Source organism: Paroedura picta, chromosome 12 (genome assembly GCF_049243985.1).
Source record: "Paroedura picta isolate Pp20150507F chromosome 12, Ppicta_v3.0, whole genome shotgun sequence".
NCBI classification, from domain to species: Eukaryota; Metazoa; Chordata; class Lepidosauria; order Squamata; family Gekkonidae; genus Paroedura; species Paroedura picta.
This window is the reverse complement of record NC_135380.1, coordinates 12,861,358-12,887,586: the sequence shown is the minus strand read 5'-3', so window position 1 is coordinate 12,887,586 and position 26,229 is coordinate 12,861,358. Positions and strand designations below refer to the sequence as shown.

Here is a 26,229-nt window from a genome sequence, read left to right as displayed (position 1 = left end):
AGATTAAGTACACAGGCTGAGCCTGGGGCTTTGAAGGTGGGTGGCTTTCGCTCTTCTGCTGCCTGAATTAGGCCCTAACGCACAAAGAACTCTTTACTAGAGCTGTAATTGCAAACACGTGAGATCGGCCCCTTCATGTAGAAGTAGAAGAGCTGGTCTCACACTGGGCTCCATTTTTTTCCCCAGAACGTGCACACACCTTCCAGTGGGAGATACTGGACGTAGAAGCATGCAAGGGGCTGCAACATCCCTCCCCCCAAATGCGTTCCTGGATCAATCTTTCCCTTTAAAGAGAATCTTCTCAGAATTGATGCTTTAATACTTTGCCATGCAATGAAGGTAAAATATCGGTTTGTTCTTTTCTCTTGGACAATGGTTAAGCATGAAAACCCTACATCAATTTAGGATTGACCGATCTGTACAAAAAAACATTTGTGATGGGAAGCATCCACCTGTCTCAGTTTGGAAGGACTTCCCCTAAGACAACCAGATTTGGATTGGGCCTGCATCAGCACAATCTGAAGCTTCCCCCAGAACCTTAGGAACATCTCAGAAATCGTGGTAAACTGCCATTTCCAGTGGTATATGTGCTGGGAAGTTCCCGTTTGTGAGGCTGTAGGATCTACTGAAGATCCAGCTTCCCTTTTGAATCCTTATACCAGGGGTAGTCAAACTGAGGCCCTCCAGATGTCCATGGACTACAATTCCCAGGAGCCCCTGCCAGCATTTGCTGGCAGGGGCTCCTGGGAATTGTAGTCCACGGGCATCTGGAGGGCCGCAGTTTGACTACCCCTGCCTTATACTTTCAGGACATGATGAGACCTTAAGCTGGGGTCCCCAACTTAAAATGCCAGGCTTGAAAGCCACCGTGGGATAACCAGATTGGCATCCTGAAGCTCCTTCGGGAAATGGCTGCTGCTTCCGTAGAATGGAAACTCCAGATCCCAGTGCATGCGGCCCAGGGCTTCTAAAATGAAAAGCTCCTGCTGTGAGGACACTTGGCTTTTTGCTTCCACACAGCTGATGGAAAAGAAGCACCCAATTCTTCACTGGCTCAGCACCAATTTTAATAATAATAATATAAAAAATAACAAAAAGAAGTGCAACTTGCAGTCGCTACAAAACAGAGACCTCAAGATGCAGCATGGATCCCTCCCCAAACATGTGTTCCTTTTTGCCTTTGATTGTGTAGACACTCAGTTATGCTTCCTCCCGTTTAAAAAACAAGTGCGGCTGGTGACGAGCTCGGCTGGTGTTTCCAAGAGAGTCCTGTTTGTTTCTGGCATCTGCTCGGCTTCAGCTTTGTTCATTTCTCCTGTCTTGGAGTTTTAAGGGCCAACGAAACCTGACCCTCCCTGGAAAGCTTGCCCTGTTGTGTTTTCAGGCTCCTCTGGCTTCAGGAGTTGGGTCAAAATTCCTTAAAGCTGCAAGACCAGAAAGATCGGTTAGAACTTCACCAGAAAGTACATCTGACCACAGGCAAGGGTTACTGCCTTTTCTCTCTATGGTCACATTTAACCACATTCAATCATGGTTTTAGCCGAGAGATAGCAAGAAAGAGAGAGAAAAGGAGAGATCTGGAAGATGTCTAAGTTGGGGTGGCAGCTACAGCTCCCTGTGTAATTCAGATAGCATCTCTGAGCCCTTTTGTGAATGATGCTGTAGACGCCATTTGAATTTGTCAGGTCAGTCATGTAGAAGAGCTAGTTATAATGTCCTGGGTGGAATGTAATTGTAGTCCATGGACATCTGGAGGGCCACAGTTTGGCCACCCTTGCCCTAGAGCAGGGGTAGTCAACCTGTGGTCCTCCAGATGTTCATGGACTACAATTCCCATGAGCCCCTGCCAGCAAACGCTGGCAGGGGCTCATGGGAATTGTAGTCCATGAACATCTGGAGGACCACAGGTTGACTACCCCTGCCCTAGAGGATTGTCATGTCAGCTGAGCTTGACAGCACATTCTACCACCAATAATTGTGGGTGTGTGTATATATATAACGGGTGGCCAAACTGTGCCTTCACAGATTGGCCGTGGACTACAATTCCCATGAGCCCCTGCTGGAGCATGCTGACAAGGGCTCATGATAATTATAGTCCATGGACATCTGAAGAGCCACAGTTTGGCCACCCCAATGTATAACATTGAGAGGGGGGAATCTTCTTACATTCAGGGTCATTTCTCTTTTGAATAGGGAGTCCTGGAGTTAAACTGGGCTACAGCAACATCCTTGGCTATTTCATGGTCCCTCCCTTCTACGCTTTCCCCTCTGGAAAATTTGTAAAAGCTGTTTATAGTTATTCTGAGGATCCTTTGTTGGCTAAGGATTAATTTTGGGGTCCAAACAGTCATTCTTTACGGGCTTCTAACCCAGCAGATGGGACCCTTGATGGCCCTGAATTATGGGCTGAAGACCATGGCCCCAGGGGATGGCTTTTCTTCATCAGATATTGGAACTTTATAATATTTTGGAACAGGTGCCCTGATCAGAACTCACAAGAAACCAGAAGCCATGATATTTCAGCCACTATTCTATTTCCTGTTTCTTGACTTCTGTGCTTCGGTTGTTTTCAAGTTTGCAAGCTGGGAGTCAGAGGGAATATCATCAGTATTCCTGCACTAATTTCCTTTATTTCAACAGGTATAATGCAAGACATCTTCCTGGCAAACTTGAGAGTCCTGCCCTGGGTATCCTGATGAAAGCTGTACACCACCACCAAATCACCCCTGCATTCCAAGGTTGGCATTCAAGTAAAGACAGGAAAAAAGTAAGTCAAAAGTTTTGATGTTCGTATCCCCCTTATCAAACCACAGAACTGCAGATGAGCAAATGAGAGAACAACACCAAAGTCCAAGAATTGTAGCTGTAACATTCCCTTGGCATCTTCTATGTCCTCAAAACTCCACCACCAGAGATCTGAGCACGACCCCTCTCAGTGGAGCTTGCAGAAGTCCAAGAAGGTGTTAGGTCCTTTCCCACCAGAACCAAAGACACCACATAGCAGGAGACCTATCAAGTGGCACCAGGGCCTTGAGGCCGAAATGTGAACTTACCGTAACTTCTGGCCCCAGAACATGTCTATTCAAAAAGTGAAGTTTAATGACCTGCAAATACAATCAACATACAGTGTACCAGGGTCTTTGAGGTGGTGTGGGGAGAGTCTAAGTAATCAAGAAACAATGGTTTGCACTGTTTGGCAAAGCTTTGCTTTTTAAAACAGCAGTTCTCAGACCTTAAGGAGATGTCCTATGCCTCTCAGGAATTGCATCTCATTTCAAATTCAACGTTTTCCTGCTTCAATGCATAGTCTGCTTCTGTGCTATGGACAGAAAAATGCTAATGCCGTTAAGTTCATGGGTATTTCTTTCACTAAACATTCTTTTTGAGAGGGGGATGCATTCCCTGAGGTGTTTAGTTGACATTTCAAAAGTGTTGACATGGAGAGCTCTCCTGAGCTGAGAGTACTGGAGCCTCTCTGTACACGATAGCCAGAATGATGACAACTTAGCCAATAGACCGAGAGGGAAAGCAGAGCTAACATAAAACCGGGATGAAGTAGATTATCTCCCTTCTCTCTCTCTGGTTCTTCTTCTTCTCTCTCTCTCTCTCTCTCTCTCTCTCTCTCTCTCTCTCTCTCTCGGAAATCCAATCTGGAGAACTGCTGTTTTAAAATGAACGTCTTCATTGGGTTCGCTTACAAAAATCAAAAACTCTTGGTGGCTGATTTGTTAACCCACACCCAGATAGCCATGATACAGGACCACCGACAAAGGCCCACAACAAGGATTTCTCTGCACAGCGATGATTGGCATGTCATTTTTTCATTGGAAAGTGTTTTGATTAGTAGCAGATCCAGAAGTAATTATCCAAGGAGCATTAGGAAAGGTAGGGAGGCATCTTGGGGAGCCACGCCTCAAGCGTGATTGTGCTGGGGGTCTTCTGAGATCAAGATTGCTAGCGCTTAGTGATATCAGAATGGGTTCCCCCCCCATCTGAATCTGGGCAATAAATTACACCAGGAACATGCTGGCCCCAGGTTTCTTGGTGGTAATGGCAAAGCATTCTTCTAATTAGTAATTTAGCTTTAATTGTTAATGGTTTTAAATATTTATGTATGCATTCTTCCAATTAGTAATTTAGTTTTAATTGTTAATGGTTTTTAATTTTTATGTATGGGTGTTTAAATGTTGTTAACTACTTAGAGACTGTTGTCAGAGAGGGGCAGCCTACAAATCTAATAAAAAACCAACCAACCAAACAAAAAACAATCAACAAAAGTTGTGCTGAATCCTATCCAGTGTTAACACTGGCTTTTGATATTGCACATTTGATTGAGCCAGAGAAATGATCAGAAAACATGTCTGGGTTGCTCAACATTCATATTGTTTCTGCACTGCCCCACAACTTTTGAACTCCACTGGCAATGGCGACCTTGAAGATTTTTTTATGGGACGTCATGGCATAGACCATAGACCCTCCCTAACAAAATCACTAGGGTCAATATGGCTGACAGCAAAAGGTGCAAAGGGCTACGAGGACAAAAAGAAAAAGGACAACAGCACGACAAAAAACAACTTGGAAATTTCACAAATGCATACACCAGCTCTGAATATTGCCCAGAAAAGTTTGACGCTTAAAAAAATGAAAGCAAAACAAGGCCATTGGCTTGGTCTCGGATCTATTGCCAATATGCATTTCAGAAACAGGTCTTAAAATCATAGAATCCTAGAGTTGGAAGGGTCACACGGGCCATCTAGACCAACCCTCTGTTCAATGCAGGATCAGCCTAAAGCATCCGGGATAAGTATCTGTTCAGCTGCTGTTTGAAGGGGGAGCATACCACCTCCTTAGGCAGCTGATTCCACTGCTGAGCTACTCTGACTGTGAATTCCACCCCCTGATATCTAGCCGATATCGTTCTACATGTAGTTTAATCCCATTATTGCAGGTTCTCTGCTACCAACAGGAACCTTTCCCTGCCCTCCTCTAAATGACAAATTAGTCTCTGATAAATTAGTGCTGCTTCTCTGAAATACAGTTCTCTGGCGGTACAGAGTATATCCTAGTTCAAATTGGAGAGCAGAAGGAAATTAACACCTGGCCAATCCACCCACAAGTGATGTGATCAAATGGTTGGGGAATGTGTCACAGTACTTGTAGATTCAAATCCTTAGGGGTTACAACTGTGTCCAATCCACCCATTAAGAATTAGCTGTCCAATCCATTAGAATGAAGACAGTTTTTGGCAAGGGGATTGGATACAGAACACATCTTTCCTTAGTTCCAGGGCCATAAGAACATCAGTGAAATAAACCAGATACGTCCAAGTAGGTTTTGATATATCCTTTTCCCTTTTCACTGGGAACAGTTTTCCTGCACGCACAAAATTGCGTGCTTGGCTGCTATGCTCTGGGACTCATTGTGCATGATAACCTGACAGATGCCATAGGGAAGAGAGATCAGGAGGGGAAAAAAATCACACACTGAATTTGCAGACTTCCTCATTTCAGTGGGAAGGGATATGGTATAAGGCCCATCCATACTCACAGTGCAAACTATTTTGTATCCAATGTTACTGGGTGAGTTAGTTTCACACAAAAACTATAAAGGCATATTGAGAAGAAGATTATTGTTAGTACTGGTTAAGGAGACATTGCAGGGGGTGGGGTTCAGAGGAAGAAATCTGAGTTTGTTATACCATGGCCAAAGTTGTGCAGAGTTCTTTGATATACTTGTTGCTCAATATTACTCTGAATATACTGTTTCCTGATAGGGCTGCAGATACAGTGCCTCTGGCAAACCTGGATCTCTGCACCTTACGTGCATTATCAGGATGCTGTCCCTGGTCTCCTAGACAAGCTACTTTTTAATTCCTGACGCCAAGGAGTCTACAAAAGTAGCTGGCTCATGGGAAGAATTACTGTTGGAATAGCTCAGAAGAAAGCTCTGAATGAATAAATGTTACCCAGAAACACAAGCAATTTTGTTTAAGCACAGATAGTACAAAACCGGGAAATTTTTTACACTGGTTTCCATTTGAGCCCCTTAAAAACCTGGTTTATCATAGAATCATAGAGTTGGAAGGGGCCATGCAGGCCATCTTTTGGTTTATGTGACCAAAAGTCCCAACTGAAGTGGTCATTCAGGAATTTCTGAGCCATACTTAGCAAGTAAGTCTAAGACGGTCTAAGACGGTGGCGCGTGATTTGTTATCTTCATACATACTCAAGTAGTGCCTGTGTGAAGTGAATCTGACATGGAATCATTCATAGCCAGGCTGTCCGACTTGGAAGTTGAAGCAATTTGAGACATTTTAAAGACACCAACAAACCATCACGAACACCGCCCACAACAGTACTTTCAAATCTCTGGGTTCTGTCCATACCTACCCTCTCTTTCTTGTGTAGCAGCCGCACCATCCTCGTATCTCTTTGTATACCACGCGTGAAAGGAGCTGGGAAAGGAAGACAATCTTAAAATTAACAACTGAGCTTTTTTGTCGAGTCTATGTCCGTGTGTGATGTTTCGGATTATGGTTGACCCAACATTTCTTTCCAAGTAGAAAAACTGTTTTTGACTAGAGCAACAGCTCAGGGATAAAAGTCAATAGAAGTCAAGGTTTCCTTTCTAAAGTTGGTGCAGGGCAGGTTCAGCATTTCTCAAAGCTCCACCGTTTAAATCCAAAAAACTGAGTCATTCCTCAGCTTGCAAAGGTTGCATGCAAGCATCAAGACAGGCTCCTCTGAAACTCCACACAAGCTGATGCTGGGTGTGGATCCCAGTTTGTTGCTCTGCTTGTACTTGTCCCTTGTTCTCCCCACTTCCTTCCTTCTTCACATCTGGAGATCTCCCTAGCTTCATCACGCTTTGATTGGCCACGACATCTGAATGTGGATCCCTTAGTGACCTGGAGCTGGTTTACTTCATACAAACTGGGATTCTAAACTGGGACTAAACTGCAGTTTAGAATCCCAGTTTGGGTGCAACAAATGAACTCCAGTTCATCCAGGTGCCCACATTAGGCCATCCTGGGGAATTGAACCTTGCTCGTTCTGCAAAGTTATCTGTGTCGTCAAGGTCGGAAGATCATAGAGTGAGGGGGTGCATGTGAGAAAGCAACCAACCGTGTCAATATCCAGTTGGCATGTGAGTTTAAACCAGGGGTAGTCAAACTGCGGCCCTCCAGATGTCCATGGACTACAATTCCCAGGAGCCCCCTGCCAGCGAATGACTACCCCTGGTTTAAACAAAGCTTATTGGGACAAGTGCTTGCCGGCATCAGAGCAACCTTAGAAGGACGTAGCTTTGCTTAAGGCTACAACTTTTGGATACCTGGAGAAACGAGAAATTTCCGCAAAAGGAACTCACCAGACAAGCCAGCACGTCGGCTGTCATCAACATGTAGAAGACGTTGTCCCAACCGGATTGAGAGATCAGCCCTGCCAGCAGGGGTCCGAGAGCAGCGCCTGCAGATCAAGCACCCAAGACTGAAGTCAGACTGAGATAGTTAAAAAAAAATTATTGTATACCACCCCTCCCCATTGATGGGCTCAGGGCGGTTCACAACATGAAACAACCAACACCAAAACATCATCAATATCAATAAAACCAGCATAAAAACCCTAACAGCAGTACCTTCACACCCTTACCCATCTCTCCTCACCTTCAGGCTGGCCATTTGTTGGTGGATCTCCAGAAAGGGGGGTACTCAGAAAGGGGAGGAGGGAGAGGAAAAGGGAAAGGGGAGGCCCAACTGGATTCTAGGCCACCATGGTCTCACCCATAGGCCTGATGGAAGGCCCTGTGGAACTTTGGTAGCTCTGTCAGGGCCCAGATCTCAACTGGCATTCCACCCGGCCAGAGCCAAAATGTTGAAGGCCAGGCTCCTTCCCTCTGTACCAAGTGCAAAGGTGGCACAGATAACCCATGCTCATGAGATGTTGGAGAAAGACACATATGGGATACTCTTCTATGGCTAATAGATAATGAACAGATGTCCTGGGGAAGCTCCAGTGAAATATGCAAGGCTGATAGCTATGCCCTTGCCTGTCTACCAGCATCTCCGAGCAAAGAGATCCTGTTCCTACAGTCATTGACAGTGTTGGCACAAATGACCAATAGAAGTGGTTCTCACGCGTATGTTTATGGGCCAATTCTCATCATGTGGGGGGAGAGAACAGGAAGTTCTCACATGTCTCATAACAAAAAGTGGATTAGGCTTCATCTCTCTCCTACGAGCTCTAAGTACTGACCTACAGATCCTGTCCCATCGATGATAGCTGTAACGGTGGAGAGGGCCTTTGCATTTCCTTGGAGGCATTCGTGAGTGCCCTGCGGTGGAGGAATGAAACAAAACAAGTTATGAAGAAGAAATGTACGTCATGACTTCTGGGGGGTTCTCCTTCCAATAAATGTGGTGCAAATATGGAGCGGTCATACTGATATGATAACAAATAAACAAACCCCAGTCCCATCTTTAGAGACCCAGTTCTTCCTGCAGAACAAGTTTTCAGCCTGTGGATTTGAACACTCCAAAGCAGCATTTCAGAAGAAAGCTCCAGTCCGAACAACGAGATCAGAACTGTAGCGAGCCTAAGAGAGTGAAGGGCAGGCACATCCGGGAGAGCAAAAGGGGTCACGAATGATCAGTGAACTGGGATAGATATTGCCTGCTACTGTGTGTTTATATATGGGGGTCAATCAGGGTGGGGAATCATTATAATGGGGTCAGCCAATGCCACCATGACTGTGAGCGGTAGAGTTGAGGGTCTGCAAGGGAGACTAGTTATTGATTGTTGCTGCCATAATAATAGTAACAACAACAACAACAACAACAACTATATTGGAAATTGTATTGTGTATTGTATTGGGGTTTCAATGTGGATTTTATTCTAAGATGAACCACCACGAGCCGGCTGGGCCGAGAGCGGCAGTCTATCAATTTAATCATAAATAAATAAAATAACTATGGCCAATCAGGACAGATTTTTCCCACTTAGCAATAAGCACTTGTCCCTCCAAACACCTTATTTGGGATGCCAGCCTCCAGGTAGTACCTGGGGATCTCCTGGAATTTCAGCTCATCCCCAGGCAACAGAAATCATTTCCCTTGGAGAAAATGGCCTCTTAGAAGGTGGGCTGTAAGGCATTATACCCCCATTGAAGTCCCTCCCTTCTTCATACTGCACCCTCTGCAGGCTCCACCCCCAAAGTCTCCAAGTTTTTCCCAACCTGGAGCTGGCAACCCTGCTCCTTAGGGATGAGCTCTGTTACCTACCCAGTTGTAGGATTATACTGATAAGTTCCAATCTAAATCCATCCCCCCAGCAACCCTATTGCACTGTCCTGGGATTCTTAGCAAGAGATTCCATGTTTAACTAACTGAGCCTCGTGTTTCCCTCTATACAGGGGGCAAAATGACAACAAGGAAAGGCGTGAACCCCGGATCCTCTCCTCAACATATTCTGAGCCAGATTATTGGTCCACCTAACTCAGTTCTGACTTGCAGCAGCCCTCTAATGTCTCAGAAGTAAAAGGTATTTCCTAACTTTGGCTACTTGAGAGACTTGAATTGGAGATTTCGAAGACTGACCCTCAGGCCTTCATCATGCAGAAGACTTAAGGCATTTCCATCCCATTTCTATCAAAGACCAGAGTCCTCAAGAGGGCACCAAGAAATATTAAAAATCATCAATGGTGATAAAGAACAAAATATACCTTATCAGCACAGAACTTAAAACAGGCAAAGAGTCATTCTAAAGTCAAGCCAAAGCTCAGTGGAATGAATAGGTTTTTAGCAGCCTTTCTGAAAATCACCAGGAAGGAGCCAATTATGATTCAGAAAAGAGGTCATTCCATCATTTTGGGGCTGCCACCAAAGAGGCCCTGTCCCAGCACTGACCCCCCACAGTATAAAGTTTCACCAGGGCTGGCAACGGATCCAGTCCACAAGGAGACACAGTCACAAGAGCTTGTTTCCCAGACAAAGAACCCCTTCTACGGCGTGTGATCTTCCACTCAGTCACATAATGCAACAGGGAGAAAGGTTACAGAGGGCAAATATTCTCCTTGAAGAGGGCCCAGTGACAAACAGTTGAATTGATTGACCCAACCAAGCCAGAAACCTTTGCACTTTGGCCTAGCCCTGACTAAAGATTTTTGAACACAAGCAATTGCCATGAAAGCGGACTTGCCTATGGGAGAATTTTTCAGCCAGAAAAACATTCCAGAGTACCTTGTGGATGTATAACTGCTTTGTGCCAGGTGACTTGAAAGCCTCTCAGAGTTTGGAAAGCCAAGCTCCAGCCAAGAGTTCTCTTCCTTCTGGGGAGCTCTCAGCCAAGGCGTCATGTTTACGTTCTGTGGAAAGAATTTCCTACCCTTGCCCAAAGAAGTAAGCCACTGTGCTGTCTGTGAGCCCATAAAGGAACCAGGTCAAGTTCAGGAAAGGCAGTTAGGAAGTGCTCCAAGTGGCAGGAGGTTTGCTTAATATGTGAATATTTATGAGGCCGCTATGTACCGAGTCAAACCACTGTCGCTACTCCCCTGAGACAAGGCGAAATAGTCATTTCAGAAATAAATCAATATCAAGTCAGGTGGCTGAGATTCTTACCAAGTCAGCTGACACAGCTGTCGTGATGAGTGCATAAGGCCCATTGACCAGGCCTCCGCAGATAATTAACATCACTGCAAAGCAAAGGAGAAGCCATCAGTGATGCAATGCAAGGATTACATTATCTTGGGGTTCAGAACACTGGCGAACCCACTCTTGTATCCCCACTGTATGATTAACAGAAGGATTGTGAGTTCCTGCTGCTGAGCAGAGTTTGCTACCAAGGTTTTAAAAATTATCGTTGTTACTAGCCAGAAAGCCCACTGCAACCAGGAATACAATGGGCGCTAGGACGCAGGGGACACCAGGAGGTGCAGATCTCTCTCTCTTCGCAGCAGGAGGCATAGCAGGTAATGAGGGCTGGTTTGTAGGAGGGATGCAGTGCTGGTGTGCAGTTTGGGGCAGCTCTGTGTCTGTCTCTCTCTCCCAGGTGTGGAAAAGGCTGCTGCCAATGCCGCAGCAACAGAGATGCTGATGTGTGAACTGCCAAGGAAGGCTGGTGAGACCTGCAGCCACAGTGCCAAGACAAGAGGGTGCATCTCTTGGCTAAAAAGAGTCACTTGCCTCATGGGAGAGAGAGGAGGAAAGGACGGGAACTATGACATTTGCTGGGAGGGGGCTAGATCTCAAAGGCTGAGGGAGATTCCCTCATGCCTCCTTAAGTCACCAAAGGAGTGAAGACTGAGGAGGAGGATCTAGGTGCAAGTGGGCTGAGGCCCAAGGGAAGAAAGACAAGGCACTCAGCCTCCTAGGCCATGCTAATACACACAAAGCTGAGGTGGGGTTCAGTGTACATTGTCTGTGCTGGTTTTCTCCTCGTATCCACATTTTCCATTGGCTGTAGGGTTTTAGAGTGTAGAGAGCCAGCAGGGTGTAGTGGTTAAGCACGGCGGCTTCTAATCAGGCGAGCATGGCTGGAGGGTAGAAAATTCTGGAAAATGATGCAGCCTTACCTACAGATGTAGCAAGTCCATTTTGGCCAATGTAGTTGTACAGGTATAACTGAAAGAGAAAATTGAGTAAGAATTTCCACATCTGAATAATTTCATTCTCCCTTTTCCTGCGCAGAACATGATAATTACTTCGCAGTACATGGATCTTTACCATTCTATACCAAATGCTGCTGTAATTCAAATTCAAAAAACCTTTAATGGCACGTAAAAACGGCATCTAAATAAAATAATTAGGAATTAATTAATAGTTAATAGTAATTACATAATCAAGCCCCCTGTAGATCTCTGGCTCTTTCACTGGGATGCAAAGGAAAACTCCGAGAGGTTTCTTCGATTTCTAAAACAGCCTCTACAACTTGCATACCATAACCCATGTGGAGGGGCTTTGCATGGCTAAAAAGCTCCCTGGCAGACAAGTCCACAAAGGTTTCCTAGCCTGCCTGCCCAGTCTTGCATCGATGGCCCGAGAAGTGAAAAGGACACCTACACTTCCACGGCTCAGTCATCTGGATGCAATTCTCACTCGCCAAAGGTGATCGAGTAATGGCTGTTCCTTCAAGTCTGGTTTTAAAGGGGGCAGTGAGGTCTGTGGAATCAGCCCAGCCTATGGCATCTACATCCTTAACTAAGTAGTCAATTGGGCAGAGATTTTTAAATGATTATTCTGAATGCAAGTATTTGCGCAAAAAGAAAAAAAGGAAAAAGGATTTTTTTTTTAAGATGACTGCTGTGACATTTCTGTGCATCAATAAAACGCAAAAGAGGTATCTGTTTTTTTTGTATAATTCTTGGCTGGTTCCCCTCCTTCTTCCAGTGCCATTAGGCTCAGCCTATGGACCACAAACAGGAGCTGCTAGAATACCAAAAGGAAATAAAAGAGTCTACAGCTTGTGAGCTTAGGATACTCACCATGGGTGCCGCCAAAATGAGCATCACGCAGCACGTGGTAGCCCTGCCGCCAGTGTAGTCAGAGATAAGACCCGCTAGGATGCCACCTGCATGGCAAAAGCACAGTTCACATTCCATAGCCTGGGAAGAGTTGAGAATCTAACCTCTGCCTTGCAGGATCAGGCCAAGCTCAGTCGAGCCTAATAATTTGTTTCCTGCAGCGGACAACCAGATGCTCCAGGTCGTTCGCAAGCAAACCTAATGGAGATGGGCATTTCTTGTTGTTTCTCAACTCTTGTAAGCAACAACCAGGAGCAGCAAAGGTATACTGCTTATGAACAAGGAGGTTCCATTTCACTAACAGCGGCAGATGTATACTCCATTTGAAAAACCCGTTCTTAGTGACATCGTGGCTAAACGGTCGTCTCCCCACCATGCAGTGAATCCCAGCTGTTAGTTACACCTTCCTTTTGCTAGTCCTGACATTTCAGCTAATCCTGAATTTAAGTCTTGTCTCCGTTCCACTGGGATGTTGTGGACCTGGAGGCAGTGAAAGTTCCAGCAGAAAGGACATAGTGTGCTGCATTTCAAGCCAGTGTGAATGCAACTGTCTGAAGAAGGAATTCCTTTCCTCACCCAACATGACCTATCTCTTTCCTGGACTGTCTCTGGGGTTCATTACGTATAGGGCAGTGTGGGGGTCCGGTAGAGGTAGAGCCCATGCATGGCAGTGAGAGTGGGAGCACTTGACTGGGATCCATGATTCCAGGGGGGATTAGGCTGGGCTGCAAGCCCATTACCACGATCCAGCAAAAAATAAAATGGACATTCATGACTCGTGAGGTTGTATGCAAAAGAAGGGACCAGCATCCATCCATCCGTATTACGAGGTTTGTAGCGGACACAGATAAATGATGCATGTCCCTTCTTAATGGCCATGGATTCACCATGGATTCCTATGCGCAGACAGAGCATAGGAAGACTCCCACATGCATAAGACAGAGCAGCAGAATCACATATTCTTTCCATGCATAATGGAAAGTGTTTTTTTTTAAACAATTCACAGGGCTGGAGCCAGGGGAAGGGGGTCGGCTGTCTTTTCGGTTTGATTATGCTTGTCCCCAGAGTTGACTACAAATTCAAAGAGCCCCTCCCCCCTGGAGCTATAAGAAACCTGTCACTTCCCTAGATCCTGGCACAGAAACATGGGAAGAGGGTGAGTGAAAATCCGTGCAACATACCAACAATGCCGCCAACGTCAAAGAGAGTGGACATGTCTCCAGCCTTTTTCGCGCTGAAATGAGCTGCAAAGACAGAGAGAAAGCTAAGCGGGCCCAGTCCAAAACTTAGGAAAACCTCTAGAATATGTTTACATACCAAACATGAAAAACAAAATGCAAACTTATTCAGCGCTAACTGAAGCGAGACTCTTGCAGGTTAAGTTGAGGAAGGCGAAAGCAGAGTGGAGTTACCCTGCTAGTGGGTCCTCAAAATTATGGTGCGTAGCCAGCCCAATCCGACCTGGATGGCTCAGGCTAGCCTGGTCTGCTGAGAAGCTAAGCAAGGTTGGCCTGAGCTCATACTTGGGTGGGAGGAATATCAGGGTTGCTTCGCAGAGGCAGGCGGTGGCCAACCAACTCGGAACATCTCTTGCCTTGAAAACCCAATGGGAGGGATTCCCAGCCAGGGTTCCCTGACATCTGGGGCTCCGTGAGAGCTCCCAAGGGCCTCCCCAGTCTTTCCCCTTTATCCTGCTTTAATGGACTTGGCCACAAGCTATGGCCAGCATTTCTGTGGAAGCAGAGGTCTGGCCACTTCCATTGACCTAGAGGTGGTGTTCTTGCATGGTTACTAAGCCTAGGAAAGGGAGTGGAGCGTGGATGCCTACTTCTGCCTCAAACTACCTCCATTCTCCTTCCTCAGTTGCAGCCACCTGACATCACTTCTGGTCTGGTCCTGGAACTCCTGAAAGCCTGAAAAATATTTCAGAGCCTCCTAACATGGTCAAAAGGTTAAAAAAGGCTGACCTATGGTGTCAGCTGTGACTTGATGGCACTAGCCACCACCAAGACAAGTGTGTGTAGATGGTGCAGTGATCAGGTGGTGATATTTGTTATTTGTGGGCCCAAGGCAATGAAGAGGGAGAGATGATCCATCAAAAGCATCCTCCAGTCTCCTCCTCAATGTGGCCCTTTGGCAGAAGGCTATGGACCTTCAAGTTTGCACAGCGACCCAACTTTTTAATATCAATGCATTTTTATTGTAATGCTTCCAAAGAGGCAGTCATGTCAATCCATAGGCATTTCCAAAAAAGGAGTCTTGTGGCACCTAAAAGACTAACAGAGCAATCCCAAGGGCTCTTTCCTGGGAGTAAGCCCCATCAGATACGCCCAAGTAGGATTCGGAATAGACCTGCTTCGGATTGTCCCTAAACATTTATAGAAGCTGCCAGGGATCCAGAATTGTCAACTTGGCTGAGAAAGACTACAGACTCCTTGGGAGCAGGAATCTACACAGCAGCTGCCCTTCAGGGAACCACAGAAGGCCTGGCCTTCAGGAAAGCACGGAGGCTGAGGCCACCTTCTGGGGTGGTGAAGAGAAATCCCCAGTTGGGATCTCGACGTGCTGGAGCAACTCACCGACATTCACGATGTAAAGAGGCAGCCAGTAGAGGAACGTGTAGCTGACCAGTTTGGCAAACAGGAGGCAAAAGGAGAACTCCACGACTCCCTGACAAAGGAAAGACAAGAAAAAGAGGTGGGAAAAGGAAGACACCGACCACTACACAGAGCCATTTGAAGAGCATAAGAGGCAAGCCATACTGGAGATGCTGGACCTCAAACTATACTTTCTTTTACTCAAACGTGGCCACTTGTGATCACCAGTTTTCTTGGGGCAGCAACACGGGGAAGGGGTAATTTCCCCCCATCATTGCTTTTCTAATCTACAATGCCACTTCCACTGAAGCGCTAGCATTTCCCCCCTTCCTACCAGGCTTGAGATGGGGGCAATGGATCATTAAATGGCATAGAGTATGTTTTTATATCCTACTGTTCTCTACCTTAAGGAGCCTCAAAGCAGCTGACAATCACATCCCACCTTGTGCGGCAGGTGGGGCTGGGAGTGTTCGGAGAGAACTGTGACTGGCCCAAGGCCACCCAGCAGGATTCACACGGAACAGTGAGGAATCAAACCCCAGTTCTCCAGGTTAGAATTCACCACTCTTAACCACTGTATCATACTGTCTCTGTGGAACACGAGTGCATGGCCATGATGGGGCAGTACTTACAGGTATCCGGAGAGCGCCAATGAAACTGATGGCTTCGGGTCCCTCTGTTGATTCTTTTGTACCTTCTACTGCAACAATGATGTTTTCTCTGCTGTGGCTTGACACATTCAGGCTCCCATCACTGATAGAGTTTTCTGCCTCGAGGCCTTTCTCCTCTGAACTGGCCTGCAAAAGTATCAAACGTCTCAGATTATCTGGATCCAGGCACCCTGAGAAATAGACCCGCCTCCGTTTCTGCAGAACTCTGGAAGGAAGCCAGCCACCGATAGTCCTGACCTTCCTTTCTCAGTCATGACTCTTCTCTCACTCCTATCCAGTAACGACCCTCAAGGCCATCATTTCACTGAGCCCAGTATAAAGAAGAAGAAGGAGGAGAAGGGTTCAAAATGGCAACCTGGCCAATGACTAGAAAAAGTGTTGGTTCTTATATGCCGCTTTTCTCTCTCCGAAGGAGTCTCAAAGCGGCTTACAGTCACCTCCCCTTTCCTCTCCCCACAACAGACACTCTGTGAGGGAGGTGAGGCTGAGAGAGCCCTGAGATTACTGAAGAAGAAGAAGAGTTGGTTCTTATATGCCGCTTTTCTCTACCCGAAGGAGTCTCAAAGCAGCTTACAATCCTCTTCCCTTTCCTCTCCCCACAACAGACACCCTGTGAGGGAGGTGAGGCTGAGAGAGCCCTGAGAGGTGAGGCTGAGAGAGCCCTGATATTACTGCTCAATCAGAACAGCTTTATCAGTGCTGTAGCGAGCCCAAGGTCACCCAGCTGGCTGCATGTGGGGGAGCAGGGAATCAAACCCGAATCACCAGATTATAAGTCCTATAAAGATAAAGATAAAAGAAAGCCAGTTGGGTGTAGTGGTTAGGAGTGCGGCAGGGAGCTCAATTCTCTTTTAAAGAAGGACACCTCTCTCCACCCAGTAAGGAAGATGAAACCTCTGTTCAGTGTTAAAGAAAAACAGAGATGTGAGACTTACGTGGTGAAGAGGAGGGCTGCAATCAACATCTTCCGGATCTGAAAGAGAGGGAGACCATGTTATGGAAAGAGGCCACAGTCTTGGAAAAATCAGCTACGAGCTTGAATGTTTTGCAGTCTGCAACTCAGGAATTGTGAACCCCAGGGTTCAAGGGTCACTTGTTGGTGCTAGCCAAGGGCTTTGAGAAAGTGGGTGAGGCCAAGGGGGCTTTTGCTCAGGAAGGCTTCTTATTGGCCACTGGACATCTGATTGGCTGTGCAGATTTTTAAAAACATTGCTTTGGCAGCAGCCACCACATTACACTGTGTGACTGAAATCAAGCTGCAGCAGATATTTTGTGAACAGGGGCCAGTCAAGTAGACTTCATCAGTGGTTCCAGGGGCAAAGCCCAAACCGTACTCCAAAGCATTGATTGCACATGGGTGCCATGCACTGAGAGTGCTAAGGCGAAAAGGAGAAAAAAGTGATTTCTGACACTTCTAACAGTTTCATTGCAGCTTGAGTTTTCTGAGGAATGGAGGCCACTTCATTAGATACATTAATTATGGTATAAACAAAGAAACTGAAAACAACAGAGCCAAAAATCTGCCGAAATCAAGAGGTGCAAAGGGTGACATTTAATTTAGCTGCAAAAAGGAGCGATGGAGGAAGTAAATACAGGTGGGGGTGGGTACTTAAGCAACGATACTCCAGATATTAGAAAAGTCTGTCAAAATTCCCTCTTTGGCAACTGTGAAGAAGACTTCTGTTTCACCTGCCTTGAGTGCTCTCTGGACAGGCTGAGTAGAGATGTTCTCAAGAGACAAAACTTGAATCGACTCATGCGTCTGATGAAGCCCCAAAGGAGCAATGCCACTTTTCCTCACTAGATGGCCACGTCTCTTTGTCGGAATACGAAATCTCTGTGGAAAAGGCCAGGCTTCCCTTCTCCTTTCGCAAACGGGAACTTTACAAAAACTCAAGTAATCTTTGGTCTCCACACTCTGGACCAAAAGGGCATCCCAAGTAGCCGTGTTAATCTGTGTGTAGCGGTAGAAAAGAGCAAGAGTCCAGGAGCAGCTTAAAGACTAACAAGATTTGTGGCAGGGGCGGAGCTTTTGTGAGTCACTGAAGAAGTAAACAGTGACTCACAAAAGCTGCCATGAATCCTGTTAGTCTTTGAGGTGCTTCTGGGCTGCTGCTCTTTTCTGTTGCATGAGGACAGCAATGATTCCTCCAACACCCACAACACTAGGGCTAATTCTGAAGTTATGAGCAATTTGGAAAAGTGAAGGATCACTCTATGCCTGCCCACCCCTTGCATTTGGGATTTATCAGTCCTCTGTTCCTGTATCCCCCTTTAGCCCATTAATGTAGCTTAGAATCTCCCACTATACTAATAAACATGCATCGGGACACCCTTTTAATATTTTCCACTGTTAGAGTACCTTTAACTGCCCTGCTTTAAATGAGGAAGCACCCATAGGTAGCGATTTTCCAAAATATTCTGGATCAAAGCAACTTCCACGGATCCCCAGTAGGATTTACGTCCAGGCAAAGTACATTTGGGACTGCAGCCAAAGCACCCAGGCTGAGGGGCAACACTCACATTCAATGAGGAACAAGAAGGAGATGACTCCCATAGCAGCAATGATGATCCCAGGGACGATGAACGACAAGCCCCATGCCTGGGAAACCCAGATGCCTGCGATCAAGGACCCCAGGATGTTCCCGACGGAGGTGTGTGAGTTCCAGATGCCCATGATCAGGCCCCGTCTGGCGAGAGAAAGGACAGAAAGCATTCAGTGAGCTGTTGCGAAGAACAGAAACCTGAACCAGGCAAGGGGGTTAATCAGAGGGACACGTCAGGCATCCTTCTAACCCAACTCAACCAGGGTTTCATGAAACTCAGGGTTTCTTTGAAGGCCCTGGAAGGGCTTCCCGAATGGGTGGGAGTTGATTAATTTTTCATATATTCTTTAAATGTGTTAAATATTTATCCAATGGTGTGACCGTTTATGATCATGCTGAATTGCCCCCACACCCAATGGCCAATGGTGGGCCTGGAGGGGCCCCGGGTGGGCGTGTCCACAGCTATGCTTCTCAACCATATTCTGGCCAATCGCGCCCCTTCTGGGGTTTCTCGAAGCTGGAAGAATGTTTCAGGGGTTTCTCAATGGTGAAGAAGTTGAGCAAGGCTGTTCTAACCACCCATGGTCTGCATCACCCTTCGTTCACAGCCCCCTCCATGGTTCGTGCTTCAGGATAGAAGAACCATGATGAAGAGCTGATTGTCTGGTTTTCTTTCCTGTTTTCTTAGCCCTGCTGGCTCCAAGCCACAGTCCCTGGTGCCAGGGCAATTTCTGCCACCGCCGACAGGCAGTGCCAACAGGAAATCCAACCACGTCAACACAAGCTGTGGTGAGCAAGCCCATTTTGGCATGACCTATTGCTGGGCGGCCGTGGGCCAGCCACGTGATCTCAGCTTACCCTACCTCACTGAGTTGTTGTGTGGATAAACTGGGAGGAGGAAACGATGCAAGACATTTTGGGTTCCCAGTGGGAAGAAAGGCAGAGTATAAATGTAGTGATTGCCAACAGCTACGATGGTATGAGTCACCCTGATGGGGCTTCTTGGAGGACAGATAAGATCCAGCTGTAGCACACAACCTGAGCCATGAAGGCTGGAGAGAAGAAAGCTACTGAAGTAGAGAGCACAGCTTACGTTGGTGGTCAGCAGCTTGACAGGCTGGTGGAGTTTCTCCTGATATGAAATTGGACACATTTGGTGCAGTGGAGAGGGGAAAAAAACCAGAGTGATGGGAACTACGTTTCCACCCCCTTTCCTCCCCTTACTTTCTTCATCCCGCCTTCCTGTTTAGTCATTTTTTCCCCTTTCCTTCCTTCCTGTTTTAAAAATAAAATCTGTTCTGTGCATTTGTGAACTTGGGGCCCAGACCAGGGGTTGATGGTGGTGACTTTGCATGCAGTGAGGAGAGGGAAGCTGAGAATGAGCTCTTTCATTTGAGTGAACAAGCGCATGAGAAGGACCTCCCTGCTGGATCAGACCAGTGGTCCGTCTTGTTCGGCATCCTGTCTCATATAGTGGCCAACTGGTTCCTCTGGAGGTCCAACCACCGGGCCTAGAGGCCGAAGACTTCCCCTGATGTTACCTTCTGGCACAGGGATTCGGAGGTTGGCCGCCTCTGAACGCAGAGGCCCCCTTTGGTCATGATGGCTAGTAGCCATGGATAGACTTATCCTCCATCTTCTCTCCCCTTCCTCATATGCTGTCAATCGCACAAGCACACCAGCTGGAGCTGTGCACAGGCAGAAGCTCAGGGTACCCAACTGCACGTTCCCTTCCCTGGGAAAGGAGGGAGACTGCGGAAGCATGGCAAGTGGATCAAGAGAGTCTGTCTGGCAGTTTCTGCTCTCTGCTGGAGCTGAAAGGAAGAAGCTGTCAAGGGAATTTGGTGGTGCTTTTATCTACCGCAAAGGGAAGTTGCACAGGATGAGAAGGAAGCTGCAGGCACAGTCACTAGGGATGTGAAATCACTCTCTTCCCCCCCCCCCGTGTCCCCCCCCCCAGTTCAGGTCTACTGCACCCAAAACCATTTCAGGCTTTCCGAAAAATCCCAGATGCCAGTACCAACAAAATATTTGGACCCAGAATTCTTTAGAAATCCCAATTTTTTTCTGGGTCCAGTAGAACTGAGATGGATGCAGAGGAGACCACCAAAGAGCACCAAAGCCTCAAAACACAATTGTTTCCCCCATTTTTCCTGCAGCCCTTTTGGACCAGGCTAGTTTAAATGGACTGAAGACACAGCAGTGGGGCCAACAGCTGATAGGGGGTAGTTTCCCAGTCTCACAGCTGATTTCCTGATCTTCCTGAAAACAAACTTGATATAGGGGTTAAGAATGGCAGTTTCTAATTTGGAGAGCCTGGTTTGAATCTCTGCTCCCCTACATGCAGCCAGCTGGGTAATCTTGGGCTAGTCACAGTCCTGTTAGAGCTGTTCTCATAGAGCAGTTCTGTCAGGGCTCTCTCAACTCCACCCACCTCACCATGTGTCTGTAGTGAGGAAAGAAAGGGAAGGGGATTGTTAACTGCTCTGAGAATCCTTTGGGCAATGAAAAGCAAGGTATAAAAATCAACTCTTCTTCTCCTTCCTAGTTCCCAAAAATATCCAAGATTTTCCCAGTTTATTCTGCAGTTTTCCTAAAAAATTCTGGATAGTTTCAGGATGCCAAAATATACCCGGAAAATATCAATAAGTTATTTTTGGTTATATTTTTGACTCAGGAAGATCCAGATACACATCCCTACCTGTCACCTGTCACCTGTCTCCTGCTGAGCATGCATACTTGAATGAAGATTTTACAAGATGGCCCAGAAAATGGCCTCAAGAGATGCACTGCATTTCAAAGGCTGAAGGCCTGCAGGTGAGGGCCTCCTGTGGCTGCTTAAATCTAGGAGAGGTTATCGCTGCATAAGCAGAGCACAGATTTTGTGTGACAAAGGACACACGCTTGAAGGTGAGCATCTCCAGGTCAAAGGGATTTTGCCAGCCAGCATGGGGAGTGAGCTTTGCCAGTCAGTGCAGATAGTACCAAGCGAAATCGATCTATGCTGCGGTGGCAACCTTTGTCCATAAACATTCCAGTACAGTACATTAACAGTATTTGCTGGCGTATAAGACTACTTTCCCCCCCTGAAAAACATGCCTCCAAGTGGGGGGGGGGTCGTCCTATACGCCGGGTGCATTTCAGTTGGGATAGACATAGCTGTCCATAGTGGCCCATAGTACTGTATTTTGAGTGGAAATGTTGGGGGGTCATCTTATACGCCCAGTCGTCTTATACGCCGGCAAATACGGTAAGCCATATAATTGTATTGTACAGAGGACATCCATACTGGGTAAGCCTCGCATCTACTTCCTCCTGGGTTCTGTTTGATATGCATTAATTCAGCCCCAACCCACCCCCTGTTGACGCACCCTTCATCTCCCTCCCTTCCTCCCATCCTCAGATTTCTAACTATGAATCTCGGTGGTGCCACATAATGAATTAGACCCCGGGCCCACGTCTGCCTCTGGCTAAGCTTCCCATTTCAGCAAGGAAATCAATCAGGCTCTTCCTCCAGAACTGAGGGTGAAGCAACCGATGCTTGAGAAACGCAAGACGATCAAAACAGACTCACTTCCCCTTCCCGAACCAGTTGCCGACACAGGTCACGACGGACGGCCAGCCGGTTGTTTGCACCAGACCATTGCAGACCTAGCAGAGGGGAGAGCAAGAAAAGATAACGGGCTGTGAGGCTGCACTGGTGTGCGATGCTACATTGCCTTGTAGACCTGTTTCATTTCGGTGGCACATTCCCAGGACCAGCTGTCTTCACCCCCCCCAATTCCTTCCCCCACAGGCTGCCTGTAGGCCCCCAATTGTTATCTCTGCCTTTCCCCCCAAAAGAACTGCAAAGTGCAGTCTAAATCACATCCAGGCAGCAGCAAGACTATTATATGTCCAGAAATGGAAGACTTTGCTAATGTTCACAGTAGAGGAACAGTTGTTGAAGATGCCGGAATTTGCAGAGATGGCTAAGCTCACTTTTTCGATTAGAGAAAAGGCATAATTCATTGCTAGCTGGAAACTCCTTATTGACTTTTTGTGTGAAAAGGAGGGAAAAATGAAATGATGATTTATGGCTTTGAGGTTTAAGGGGAGAGAATTAGCCTTGATAATTAAGGAGAGGGGTTTTTTAGGTAACAGAAATGAAAGATCTTCTGTTACAATCTTGTAATAATTTTAGAGTAAGTAATCATATTACAATCTTGGATTAAGCATTAAGATGAGAATTGTATATATCTTTCTTATCAAGAAACTCACAAGTTTCATTAATATGTTTCCTTTTCTTTTATTCTGAACTTTTATCTTGCTTTGTTTCGAATTTCTTAATAAAAATAACTAAATCACATCCAGGCCACACACATCTGAATCGGTTTCAATACTGACTCTTATCAAGGACAGAACGGGTAGCTACCTCTCCCATTCTAAGTGGGCCTTGCTTAAGGGCCACGGACACCCCAAACAAATCCACACATGTGCACACAAAAGGCTTCCTATTACTCACCAGCCAGGTGAGCCAAGGATACCTGTTTCCTGCTTGGCGGCTATTATAGCCTGTTTGCATGACACAAGGGATTCTGCTCCAAATTTCCCCACGAGGGAAATCTGGGTTGATGAACCTGACCTCCTTCCCAAAGCCAGTTTGGAAACCAGATCCATGTAAGTGTGGGAGGTAAGGTGGAGTTTTCACCAAAGCAATTTCCAGTGACGGAAGCAGACCAGATAAGCAAGGAGGCTCCTGACCCAACTAGCAACCAAAATAGCAGTGTGATTACACAACATAATGGCTGTGATGACTTGAGAAGCTATTCCAGATGGAGGAAACCCATAGACACGTTTCTGTTCAAGTAGGTAGCCATGGTGGTTTGAAGCTACAGGTCAAAGTTTGAGTCCAGTTGCACCTTTGAGATCAACAAAGTATTTTTCAGGGTATAAGTTGTTGTGTGCATGCATGCTTCTTCACCTACAATGAAATTGAAATTTACCGGACTGTACATATATGTAGAGGGAGAACAGTAAATCAACCTACAGCACAATGAAGTTGTTTGGCACATTCAAGGACTAAACAGGAATAACTAGCTTAGGTTATATGGTTACCATTTGTTTGGCTTGAGTGCTGGGAGGGAGGGAAATATAGTGAATGAAATAAATATGTCAGACTTGGAGGCTGATGGGCAGATGCACCCCTGATTGTAGAATGCTGAGAGTAATTAACTGAGACCCTGCCATGATGTACCATTGGTCTCCTTCAGAGAAGGAGACATCTGCCCATCAGTCTCCAATTTTACTGATTTACTGCTCACCCTCTGCCAATATTATGAACTGATAATTTCCATATTGTTATACCTGAAGAAGTGTGCTCTGCACATGAAAGGTTATACCTTGAATAAACACTTTTGGTTTTAAAGGTGCATTGGACTGAAACTTTATTTACGTTCACGGTTGGTGCAGATGGTAGTGATTAACCACAGTTACTCGTTATGCAGCAACTTGGGTGAGGTGAAGTTCCTAGAAACACCGTGGACACGGCTCTGAGTTCCATGATGTCAATGAAAGACATCACAAAATGTTCAAAATGCTGTAATCATATTGGCTTTGCAATAGATCGAGGGGATTGGATACAGGAAGAACGCCAAGGACAATATTCTCCTGGGCTCATCTACCCTTATTGTTGCTCTGTAGCAGGGGTGGCCAAATTGTGGCTCTCCAGATGTCCATGGTCTATAATTATCATGATCCCCCACCAGCTGCTGGTGGGGGATCATGGTAATTGTAGTCCATGGACATCTGGAGAGCCACAATTTGGCACCCCTGCTCTATAGCAAGCATGCACAACTGAATCTTACTGTCCAGACAAAGCAATCTATTTGCAAATGACTGCTCTAACGCAATACCCAAGGCTATGCCCTAGAATGGTTATTCTTTGGTCAGAGTCCAGCTGTCTCTATCAGTGAAGGCAAAAGAGCCCACCCTCCTCTGAACACTTTAATCCTAGCCTCAGAAGGCTTTTGGATTGGTGGGAATTTTCAAACACAAGGACTGTGCCAGCCCCACTTGCTGATAAGGATCTGCCACTGGTTTCATGTTCAGAGGCAGCAAGGCCAAGCCCACACCATTGCAACACAACAATATAAAACTAGGGAGCTCATTACAGGATGACTCATTGGAGTTATCCAAGGACGCAGGTCGTAGCAAGAGCTGGGTGAAAATACAAATATTCGTCAAAGGGCTGAAGAGGTTATTTGCAGGGTTGCATGTTCTATCAGGGGTAGTCAAACTGCGGCCCTCCAGATGTCCATGGACTACAATTCCCATGAATCTCTGCCATTCGCTGGCAGGGGCTCATGGGAATTGTAGTCCATGGACATCTGGAGGGCCGCAGTTTGACTACGCCTGTACTGGTGTTATTGGTTGGTTAATTAACGGGGCACATTTCAACTGGGGAGGTGCAAACAGAAGGATTTGTTTACATTTTGAGGCCGTTGTGTGTGGCTCTGAAAGGACTTAAAAAAAAAACAGCCACTAAGCTGTCCCCAATTAAAGTAACCTAACAGGGCTATCCTAGCAACACTTTCCTGGGAGAAAGACCCATTAAACAAAACAAGACATACATCTGAGTAGGTATGCTTAAAGAGCTTAGGACTGCTTTCTAAACTGTTCAGCATGTGAGCTTTAACCAATTAACTGACTAGCACTGCAATCTTATGCAGAGTTGGATGGGTGTGTGGAGTACCAACAGCTGACTTCTGGCGACCCATATTAGAAAGAGTTGCATATATTAAAATTATATTTTAAAATGTTGCAAATTCAATGAGCCTTGAGTAGTGAGATATAATCCTGCAATAATAAAAAAGGAGAGAACACCCAAATGGGAAAAGGCCTAGTTCAAACAGAACCCACCTGCTTACTCAAAAACAGCACAATACTATGGCAGAAGCTCATTGAATCATAGATGGTTATAAACTTGTGACTGTGGCACTCAGACCAAAAACAGAAGCATCCTATCTAATAATTCCTGCCTCAGACTCAATAACCTCTTATTTGACTAAGGTTTTCTCTTTTAGACTGATACAGCTAGGCTGGAAACAGTTACTGCATCCTTCTCTTTTCCAGGGGCTAATTATATCTAGCTTCTGTTTGCCCAGCCTCACTGCACATGTGACCGCTGACATCAAAAATGAATTTTCCCATCAGGAGGCAAAGGGAACAGCAGAAGCCAATGACGAAGGAAGGTCAGAGCAGGGGAACTGATTATCTGGATCCCAGACCAAGCTGTCCAGGACCACCAAGCACCTTTGTTTTAGGAATATGGTCTTCTGTTGACCCAGGATATGAAATGGAATGCTATAGCCTGACCTTGGAAGCTGTTCAGGGTTGGTATTTAGATGGGAGACCACCAAGGAAAACTGTGCAGAGGACGACCTTGGGAAGCCACCTCTGCTTCTCACTTGACTTGAAAGCCCCTTGCTGAGACCTGATGGCACACACAGGCCTATTCTGTCCACAGCACAATCCCTATAAGTCAAATCCTCTGGGCATTGTATGGATGAGAAAACTGAAGCACAAAGTTAGGGACGTGACTCATGAAATAGTCTTGAGCTCCAGAATGTATTATTTTAAGAGCTAAAAGACCTAGAGGTGTCCAGTAACCATTCCCCCCTTAGCTAATGGACCATGTGACTCACAAGAAGATTCTCACGAGCATTTCCCCTGTGGGCATGAATCAGCCACAAGGAATTTCCATACCTGTATGATCACAAAGTACCAAAGGTAATGGATTTGCCAGTAGTATCCCAGTCCAAATAAGGCCGTGAATAATCCACTCAACAGCATCCCTCCAGAGAGATAGTATCGCAAAGGGAGGCGTTCGCCGAAAATCCCACTGTATAAAGAGGAGGAAGA

The 26,229-nt window shown here is 46.2% G+C and overlaps 1 protein-coding gene across 4 annotated transcripts in view; it reads right to left on the bottom strand.

Moving 5' to 3' along the window:
• Window positions 1-1,042: 1,042 nt before the first annotated feature.
• Window positions 1,043-26,229, bottom strand: part of SLC37A2 (solute carrier family 37 member 2) — a 38,709-nt gene continuing 13,522 nt past the window's right edge. The window contains exons 5-20 of one of the 4 annotated variants that reach the window (XR_013225829.1): window positions 26,074-26,209; window positions 21,902-21,978; window positions 18,305-18,471; window positions 16,717-16,754; window positions 15,743-15,907; window positions 15,093-15,183; window positions 13,695-13,757; window positions 12,475-12,560; window positions 11,566-11,614; window positions 10,613-10,686; window positions 8,253-8,331; window positions 7,369-7,466; window positions 6,390-6,454; window positions 5,548-5,601; window positions 3,054-3,104; window positions 1,043-1,424 (exon numbers count right to left, since the gene is read on the bottom strand). Coding sequence is in view for 3 of the 4 variants with exons in the window: in XM_077305607.1 (XP_077161722.1) it covers window positions 5,556-5,601; window positions 6,390-6,454; window positions 7,369-7,466; window positions 8,253-8,331; window positions 10,613-10,686; window positions 11,566-11,614; window positions 12,475-12,560; window positions 13,695-13,757; window positions 15,093-15,183; window positions 15,743-15,907; window positions 16,717-16,754; window positions 18,305-18,471; window positions 21,902-21,978; window positions 26,074-26,209 (1,234 nt within the window). In the remaining variant the exon portion in view is untranslated. The remainder of the gene's footprint in view (window positions 1,425-3,053; window positions 3,105-5,547; window positions 5,602-6,389; window positions 6,455-7,368; window positions 7,467-8,252; window positions 8,332-10,612; window positions 10,687-11,565; window positions 11,615-12,474; window positions 12,561-13,694; window positions 13,758-15,092; window positions 15,184-15,742; window positions 15,908-16,716; window positions 16,755-18,304; window positions 18,472-21,901; window positions 21,979-26,073; window positions 26,210-26,229) is intronic. The other 3 variants (XM_077305607.1, XM_077305608.1, XM_077305609.1) reach the window with 3 other exon arrangements.